At 51.3% G+C, this 9,546-nt stretch overlaps 1 protein-coding gene and 1 non-coding gene across 3 annotated transcripts in view; one reads left to right on the top strand and one right to left on the bottom strand.

Annotated features, from left to right (window-relative positions):
• Positions 1-214: 214 nt before the first annotated feature.
• The window catches only part of Scnn1g (sodium channel epithelial 1 subunit gamma), a 29,346-nt gene continuing 20,014 nt past the window's right edge, over positions 215-9,546 (bottom strand). The window contains exons 7-13 of one of the 2 annotated variants that reach the window (XM_046454625.2): positions 6,790-6,888; positions 5,046-5,163; positions 4,683-4,761; positions 4,544-4,601; positions 4,297-4,358; positions 2,010-2,085; positions 215-1,656 (exon numbers count right to left, since the gene is read on the bottom strand). In XM_046454625.2, coding sequence (XP_046310581.1) covers positions 1,273-1,656; positions 2,010-2,085; positions 4,297-4,358; positions 4,544-4,601; positions 4,683-4,761; positions 5,046-5,163; positions 6,790-6,888 — 876 coding nt within the window. In that variant the 3' untranslated portion in view covers positions 215-1,272. The remainder of the gene's footprint in view (positions 1,657-2,009; positions 2,086-4,296; positions 4,359-4,543; positions 4,602-4,682; positions 4,762-5,045; positions 5,164-6,789; positions 6,889-9,546) is intronic. The other variant, XM_046454627.2, reaches the window with a different exon arrangement.
• Positions 8,513-8,585, top strand: Trnat-ugu (transfer RNA threonine (anticodon UGU)). Its single transcript has one exon. It is a non-coding gene; the product is annotated as a tRNA-Thr (tRNA).

Below are 9,546 nucleotides of genomic sequence, written 5' to 3'. Positions count from 1 at the left end.
AGCTGCTCTTCCACAAAGACTCAGGACTGTACTAGCAGCCATCCCTGTGCCGTGATTAGTCCTGAAATTAGTCCTCCATTCATGGTTGAAGGACCCCCTTCTGCCTGAAGAAATGCTGTAGACTCGGCTGGCTTTGCGGGTTCGTGATGTAACCCCTCAGCTCTGCCGTGGGAACCCACACGGCGGCCATAAGCAACGTGTAAGCAAACAGGTGTGGCTGTGTGCCAATAAAACTTTATTTATGGACACTGAGATTCAAATCTCATATCACTGTCATGAGAAACCCAGTATTCTTCTTTTGATATATTTTTTCCAGCTCTTTGAAAAGTAAAAACAATAGCCATGCATTCTCAGTTCATGAGCAAAACCAGGATTTGGCTTGTGGGGTGGAGTTTTGCTGTCCCCTTGGCTAATTTATAGAAGGGCTGAGAACAGTGCCCGGCCTCCTGTTCTCGGGCTGACTCTGCAGCTGGAGGGTGTGAATGCAAGCTGTTGTGTGGCTGGCAAGACATTGGAAGTGGCATTGGTCGTTCTGGCCTAGGGTGGTGCTGAGTCAGTCCAAAGCAAGAGTAGCTGAAGAAGGGTCAGGACACCACAGGACAGCAGTGTCCAGCTCTGCCCTTTAACTAGCCGGTCTCTGGGAAGGGCCCTGGGACCTGCCTTAGCTGCCCAGAGCAAGGCCCCAGCCCCAACCCCAGAGTAGACCATCCTACCACACCCTCCATTGCACCCCTCCCTACACACACTCCCAGGGCTGGGGCCAGCTCTCTGCCCTGGGGCCCAGAGGACACCTTGCCCCAGTGTTGGTGACCGAGGATCATGTATTTGCCAACAGCCCGACTCCAGGACTGGTGCTTCCTCCTGTCTTTGGTCATTGGTCGGTAGCCGTCCAGCCTTGCTACCTAAGGTTACAACCTCGGGCCCCAGCCCAGGACAGGGGAGCAGATGAAACCCTGGGCTTGGGGCTTAAAGGTGTCCTTCTCTCTCAAGACCCGGTGAAGAGCTCCCTTCTGGCCTTCACCTGGGCCAGCACGGTTTCCTCAGCCCTGTCTCTTGGTTCGGGCGTGGGATCTAGCACATTCTGGCTGGTAGTGTTACTGGGCAGGGTCCAACAGGTCCTCCTGCACCTGCCCAAGCCCTCTCTTATTCACAGAAGGCTTTCAGTCAGTGTCTCAAAAGCCCAGAGCGGGGGAGCAGGAGGGCCCCCTCTGTGTCTGGGAGACAGGGACTAAGTCCTCACACCACGACTAGCTCTTTCTTCCCATTCCCGCCTCAGGGCTCCTCAGGCACCTCGGTGTCTGACAGCTGGCTGGAGAAGGCCCTCTCCAAGCGCAGGGTATTGTATCTGGGGGGTGGTGTGCCAGGCACCTGGGCCCCCAGGGCTGGAGGCAGGCGTAATGCAGAGGTGAAAGTGGGCAGGTCATCGTCTATATCGAGGGCCGGATTGTCCTGGCCCTGCTGCCTAGGGGGAGGAGCCTCGGAACAGGAGGGTCCCTGCTTCCGGGCCCACCATTCCTTCGCTTTCTGCCATTGGCGACGGGCAATGATGGAGAAGGAGTCAATGAAGAACACCTCAATGATCTCGATGACGCAGACGACGGAGCAGCTCATCCACAGGCCCAGCTGGCCACCAAAGTTGGACAGAAGCATCTCGATCTGCAAGGGAGGGCATGCCCCACCATCAAGATGGACCCTACCCTTAGTTGGCCTCCCACAGGGATTCTGCTCCGGGCCTAGAGCTCCCTCCTGGTCTTTGGCTTCAGGAGGTAGCTGTACAGCCTTGCTTCTCAAGGTCATGTCCCAAAGACTCTGAACAAGCTTGGGGGAAGCAGCAGAGAGGCCTCCTGTCCCTTCTCTCTCTGCTGGTTTGTTCTGTCTTGGGGGCTTGGCTGGCTTCTCGGGGCCTCAGTCATTCAGGTGAGATCCCCATAAACTGACTCTGCTCCCTAAGGCCAGGAAGACGGGCACCTTTGTAGACCCAGGACAGGTCCCAGAAGGACACCACTCACACTATTGGCCGGGCTCTCCATGATGGATCTCTGGTTCAGGTCTTTGTAGAATATCAGGAGTTTGGCCAAATCCGTCCTGCAGAAATTCCAACAGGTAGGGCACACGCAGGTGGGTTGGCAGCCTTGGCATTCTCCCAGATGCCCAGCCCCTCCTGCCCTGGCCCTCAGCTTGGCCCAGGCTCTGAGCCCCCTGGGGATGTCAGAACCTGGTCCGTGGGGCCTTCTGGTATATCCCAGTGTGTATCTGCAGCATGGATCTGCTCCCAGACCATTCATTCACTCAAAAGCTATTTCCCAGTCTCCAGATTAAGTTGGTCCCTCCAGCCACACTCCCATGGCACCCTGTTCTCCATTCAGCTTTGACATTGGTGATTGTTTAATTGCAATCTCAAATACATAGAGGAAGACGAGCAAGTAATGTAAATGAATGAGTTACTGTGTTGCCAGGCACTGTCGTTAAGAACTTTATGTGAATTAACTCAAATCTCACGGTATCTCTATGAGGCAGGGAGGTATGTTTTAACCATCCCCCACTTTACAGATGTGGAAACTCAGACACAGATTAACTGACTTGCCCAAGACTGCACAGCTAATCCTGGTCTAAGCCAGTATTCAAACCCACACAGATCTGGCTTCAAGTTCATGTTTTGTTTTTGTTTTGTACCAGGGATTGAACCCAGAGGTGCTTATCCACTGAGCCACATCTCCAGACCTTTTTAAAATATTTTATTTAGAGACAGGATCTCACTGAGTTGCTTAGCACCTCACTAAATTGCTGAGGCTGGCTTTGAACTCGCAATCCTCCTGCCTCAGCCTCCGGAGTTGCTAGGATTATAGGCATGCACCACGACACCTGTCGGCTTGAATTCATGCTCTTAGCCACTGATCTAAGTTGTCCCTTGATAAGACTGCTGAACTGGAAGATTCCTGCTCTTTTAAAAGAAGCAGCTATTACCTAGCCATATGGTGCTAAGCAAGAATGGAGATTCACTGTTGCCAGAATTTTTTATCTTTCAGGAAAAGCTAGAAATAATGGGGTACTTGTATAGGGCTAGATTTGGCCTAGGGGGCATTGGTGTGCGATGCTTTGTTTAATGGTTTGGAAATGCTTGTTCTAAGCCTATCACTAGACTGAAAACCCCCTAGTGGCAGAAACCGTGGCTTCGTGGTCTCCAGATTGTTGGGGGCCAAGGGAGCAGACCCAGAGCTGGGCACTGGGAGGCAGTGACAACCCAGGGACATGTGAGATCACAGGGCCTGAGTGACAGAAGTGAGCTGATCTCTCTCCCTTCTTTATCTCCATCTGCTGAGGCCCCTGGACCCTGGCCTGGCTGATTTTTGCTAAAGCTCCCTCAGAAATGATGTGTGTGTGTGTGTGTGTTCAAATCAAAAAGAATTAGAAGTCACAAGCTTCCAAGGAATGCTTTTCCAAGTGGGTCGGAATACATTGGTAAGCCACGAAATAAATGTGTGGGGCTGTGACCAATACCTTTTACAAACTAAAGACAATGGGAAACATCAGAATGCATTCAAAGGAATGTTCAAAATATTTGCCAACTGAGATACATAAGACTTAAAGAATCAGATTAGCACACTGTGACCAATTGGGATGGAAATACTCTTGGCCTTCCCTCTGAATCTGTGGGTTCTGAATCTGAGTAGTCCATCAATCACGGGTGGAAATTTTCAGAAAAAAAAATTGCATTTGGATTGAAATGTACAGACAATTTTCTGTGGTCATTATTTTTCCAAACAATACAATAGAACAACTATTTACATAGCATTGACAGTGGATTAGGCCCGACAAGTAGTCCAGAGATACTTCAGTGTACAGGAGAATGCGGTGGACCATATGCAACTACTATGCCATTTTACATAAAGCACTTGAGCATCCCAGGATTTGGGGATCTACGGAGGCAGTGGGGGTCCTGGAGCCAATCCCCAGAGGGTACAGAAAGAGGACTGTAATAATTGGTTCGGCCACACCACTGTGTATCATCTGAAATCCAGCCCAAGGGCTTCCTAGAGCATAAGGAAGCTGTCTTTATTTCAGCGATATGTTCAATGAGCCACACTGCAAAAAAAAAAAAGTCTTTCATACCCGGGATCACGGTCCAACAAAAGTTTGAGCAGGGCCTGGTTCATGATATGAGCTTAACAAATATTTGTTGAATAAGTGATTGAGTGAATGAAAAGCAGAGGGCTTGGCCAGGAGGAAGGCAGCCAAGAAGCTTGTGCCCTCGGCCGACCGACAGAGGCAGAGGAAACCGGGTGGAGGTCAACTTACTTGTTGAACTTTTTGTTTATTTGTTGGCTTTGATCCCAGTTGAGGACAGGCAGCAACCATTTCTGTGTTGGAGAAAGAAAGAGTGGCTCTTGGGGATGCTTAGCTTGCCCCTTCCCTTCTCAGAAATCCCCCTTTCCCTAGACTCAGCGAGACAGCTCTCCCCCAAGTCACCCCCCAACCCCCCCCGCCGTCCCAGACCATAGCAGTGTGGATAGCAGGGAGGCTAAGAGTAGGCAGTGGGATTCACCTCTGAAACCTCTGATGGCCATTGTGCCAGGCTGGTGGTCAGGGTCCATTCCTTAAAGCTTAGGGGAGGAAGGGACAGAGTGAGCGTGGGTGGCCCCGGTCCACTTGCCCATCCCATCCCTCCGGGTAGGTCCACTCACCTGCAGGTTTCTCTACACACCGACTGGCAGCCCAGCTCTTCTTGGACAAAGGCCTGGTACAGCTGGTAGTAACAGTACACTAAGGGACAGGGTAGAAAACGGCATGAACTTTGGGGGCCACAGGGCCCTTCCTGGGGTCTTTGAGTTGCCCACGGAGTTCCCACAGTCTCACGTGGATTGTTTGATTATTTCGTTTGGTCCTTAATTGGGAAGCATAATGTCAGTCAAGCTTGACAACAAGAACTAAAACTTCAGTTTAAACATCGACTACTTCCCTCGAGCATAAGGCAGCGGGGCGGGGAGCGTCTCGGGGCAGGTGGGCGCAGGGCTGGGGTGTGCGAGACTGGGGTGGGTCACACTCACTCCAGTTAGGGTGCTGCTGGTAGTTGCAGTAGCTGGCAGCCGGAGGCAGGGGCTTGCTGTACTGGGCACACCCACATTTCTCCACCATCTTTGTCTGGAAGCAGGAGTAAAGGCAGATCTGAAAGAGGAGACCCAGAGACCCCTGAAACTCCCTGCATGTTGGACGCCAGGGGGCTCCCTCCTCACCTCATCGCTCATCCTAGAGGATCAGCCTCCCGCACCCGTGACCGACTGTGTGGATGTACCCTCTCGGGCCAACTGGGCCAGGGGTGGATCCCTGACTCCACAGGGACTGAGCCTGGGACATTTACTGGGAATTTGGAATGAGACACGGAAACCAGGTAAATGTGGGAACTGGAGCCGTTGCCAAGGAACAGAGAGAAACAAACACAGTCCGAGCATGTCCCATCCCAGGTCCAACCTCTTTCCACGCTGGATCTTTGGGGATCATAAGTTACCACAACATCCAGGAAGTGTGTAATATAAAGGCTGGCGTCAGGGGCTGGGAAGCCAGGCTTTTATTTGAGTTCAGGTCCTAGTTTTGCTACCTACCTGCTGTGTGGCCCTGGGCAAATCACTTGACCTCTCTCTGGTACTTTGCTTTCAGGTATACAATAATACCTACCCCGTGAGATTATTATGAAATGAATCAATCAGATAAAGTGTTGGTACACAGTTGCTTATCATTAAATATTATCCAGGAACATCTTTCCAATGAGCTCACCATTTTTTATTGTTGCTGCTGTTTTGCCTTAAAGTCCATTGGATTGCGTTTCTGTTTCTTTAGCCGGTGCCAGGGATTGAGCCCAGGGGTGCTTAAACACTTGAGCTATGTCCCCAGCCCATTTTTAATTTTTTTAAGACAGAGTCTCACTAAGTTGCTTGGGGTCTCCCTTAAGTTGCTGAGGCTGGCTTTGAACTTGCAATCCTCCTGCCTCAGCCTCCCGAACCACTGGAATTACAGGTGTGTGTGCCACCACACCCAGTGTCTCCACCACCTCTCATCTCCGTCCTGACGGAAGCTGTGTGGGGGGTGACTGGTCCTCTAGTTCTACCAGGATGATTTCCACGGACCTTCTAAGTATCCCAGTAAGAGGCCGATTGCAGACTCCCTGGATGGGAGATGAGGCCACACACGTCACTGCTGTCACACTTAAGAGTCGGCAACCTTAATGCCTGCAGAGGTCAGTGATGTTCCTAATACACTAGAGGGGGTGAGAGCTGCTGAGCCCAGATAATGCCCGGCTCCTTTAACAAGGCTCCCCCACTTTCTATGCTGCAGGAATATGGGCTCGGTGCTGCCAGATTGCCTCATTTCCAAGGTCAAGTGCACAGCTTGGAGGGCTTGGGAGCTGCCCATCAGGCGCCTCAATCTGACCCAACCTTCTGCAGTGAGCGAGAGACACCAGTGGGCCCGGAAGCCTAGCTGTTGACTCCTCAGCCACTGTGACCCCCAAACAGTTCCCCCCCTGTCCCTCACTTGCACGGCCCCTCTGGGAAGCAGGCCCGTCTGGCCTGTACACCGTGTTCCTCCCAACCTCAGTGAATCAATTAAGCTCCAGTTACGGACACACCGAAGAGGACTGGAACTAGCCGGCATCATTTGCTCCTGAGGTCTTTGGACCAACCCCAGGTGTCCTCATTGTATATAGTTCCTGGTCCCAGACACACCCCAACCTCGATTTAACTTTGTCCCTTGGGTCCAGGCCACAATCCAGGGCTGGGCGCCCCCGCCAAGCCCTACCTGGAGGGAGTAGGCAGCGTTGTAGATGTTTCTGACTGGCACGTCACCCCCGTCCTCTGTGCACTGGCTGTAGGGCTCGCTCAGCTTGAAGGACTCCGTCTGCAATCACAGAGACCCAGACGGGGCTTGGCTGGCTGCTTCCTGGGATCCGAACAGCCATCTGGTCGTTCCCAAGACGGAAACGTCCTGAGAGCACCTAGTAGGTGCGTGGGGCCAATGTAGACACGGGGGACACACAGCCATCAAGAAGACAATTCCCTACCCCATGCAGCTGACGTTCTAGAAGGGTAGACAAGTGGTTAATAAGCAAATAAATCACGAGCGGGTTTTGGATGTTGATCAACAAAACTGGACAGGGAGACGGCAGAGCCGGAGCAGGGGTAGGGGACACAGTCTTTCCCATAAAGGGATTAGAGAAAGTGTCTCAAAAAGGGACCTTTATGATGTTGTCAGCTCAATGTGAAATGATGACAAGAAAAAACTGGCCTTGTCAAGAAATGGGAGAAGAAGCCCGGTGTGGTGGCTCATGCCTGTCATCCCAGTGACTTGGGAGGCTGAGGCAGGAGGATTGTGAGTTCAAAGCCAGCCTCAGCAATTTAGCAAGGCCCCAAGCAACTCATATATAAATATTATAAAAATATATTTTATATTTTGTAAAATATAAATCAGGGCTGGAGATGTGGCTCAGTGGTTAAGCACCCCTGGGTTCAATCCCTGGAACCAAAAAAAAAAAAAAAAAAAAAAGTCAACAACCCAAACCTATCCATTATAATTTATTGTGGTTCACTGAGTTTGACTCTAGCTTCATATTTGGCACTGCAAATAAACAATCCAGGCAAGCCGAAAAGGGAAAGCAAATAACACAACAGGGTAGGGGATGGCTTCTCTGAAGGGGGAGAAAACACAAATATAGATGGTGCCCGGGCGGTGGCGAGGGTCTAGGCTGTGCGTGTGCACAGCGTTTCCTTGTTTGGAGACGAGAGGGAGGAGGGGTAAAGGAAAGAGGATGGCGGATTCGTAGGTGGGAAGAAAATGCTTTTCTCTATGAAGAAAGAATGATGATTAGGCAAAACCAGGAGAGAAGGCGTCTGACCCAGGTGGAAACAGACATCTGAAGAGGCCGGGATCTGGTTCTGTGTTTGCCTTGTAATTCATCTGCTGACCCATTAGTCTCCCTCAATTAACTGCAAGGGCCTCAAGGGCAATTGAGAGTGCTCATTTTGAAATGTTTAAATAACAAACAGAAGCCAGGAGGAAAGAAGCTGGCTGGCCTCTCTGCCTTCCCAGGGTCCCCGAGGTTGGATAGAAACAGGCAAACGTTCACCCGTTCACTCTCCCTTGCAATCTGTCCTTTTTGCTACCGATAACCAGCTTCTTTCCAGGCCAGTAAGGAACACACAGATTGAATCGCTGGGTAGCAAACCCATTGAGAGCTTCTCGTGGGCCAGGGCTGGGCTGGGAACAAAGATGCTGAGATGCAGAGATGCAGAGATGCAGAGCAGGGGCTTCCCCCCACCAGGGCACCTCGGTTCCTCCCTTGACCCCGAGAACCAGCTCAGGGACCACTGCCCAGAAACCGTCTGAAAAAAAAAAATCATTTCAATTTCTGTTTTCCAAGGACTCATTGGCCTTTGACTCTACAGTGATGCTTTTGGAACTTGGAGGTCATGGGTGGTTCAGGTTGAGGTAACCAAGGGTGGGTCAAAAGGGGACAGAGGGGGCTGGGGATGTAGCTCAGTTGGTAGAGTGCTTGCCTTGTATGCACAAGGCCCTGGGTTCAATCCCCAGCACCACCACCACCAAAAAAATAAATAAATAAATAAATAAAGAGGAGGTGGGGACAGAGCTTTTCTGGGTGGGAGAGAGGTCTTTAACTCCTCAAAGACTCCACTGAATGAACTCTCCAGAGCCTGGGACACTCCCACCTCCAACTCTCTGTTTTCCATAAATGCTAGTTTGCGGAAGGCGGGGCAATGTTTTGGCTTCTGCCCTGACCCCTAGGGGCATTAAGTCAAGAATAGGTGTATATGAATATGCACAAATTAATTGTGTATACATGTGTATTTATGTGCATCTGCACATGTCTATGTGGGAGTGTGTATTTGCACACGTGTGTGGTGGATGAGAAGGTATTTGTGCATATACACATGTGAGAATATGTGTGGATATATGCGGGGCGTAGGATCCATTTTTATCAAATCGAGTCCTAAGGAGAGAGAGACAGTTGCCCGGGAATCCTTAGCTCTCCTCTTTGAAGACAGAGGATAGGGCTGTGTTGGGGGCAGCACAAAGCCGGAGGAGTGGGGCAGCGGAGGGTGAGCAGGGTGGGAGAGCCTCCTCCTGCCTTCCCACAACCTTGAGGGACCACTGAACAGCATGCCGCTCCCTCTTCTGGGAGGTGGGCAGCTCAGCCAGGCTCCTCTCAGACAGGGAAGCCATCGGACTATTGTTTTTATCTCTTGGTGGTAACCACCATCCCCACCATCTCCAAGTATGCCTCTCCACAGCCCAGAGGTCCTCAAGCTGTTCCATCTCCATCCTGGTTTAGGGCTCACAGAGGTCTGAGCTGTGAGCAGGCTGCTCTCCCAGGCTCAGACCAGAGCACACCCGCATTTCTGTTCCCACCAAGTATATTTCCAAGCAAGACTCCCTTTGAGTGCAAGACCCTCCTAACAGCATAAAGGACACCTTTGCTCCTTCCAGCCCCTGAGGGCATGACAGAGATGCCTACTGACCCTAGTCAAAAGGCCAAAAAGG

This window comes from Marmota monax, unplaced genomic scaffold (genome assembly GCF_021218885.2).
Source record: "Marmota monax isolate L192 unplaced genomic scaffold, Marmota_monax_Labrador192_F-V1.1 WCK01_AAM20220418_F8-fsc00086, whole genome shotgun sequence".
NCBI classification, from domain to species: domain Eukaryota; kingdom Metazoa; phylum Chordata; class Mammalia; order Rodentia; family Sciuridae; genus Marmota; species Marmota monax.
Note: the sequence above shows the minus strand (reverse complement) of the source record. Positions and strands in the feature narration are given on the sequence as shown.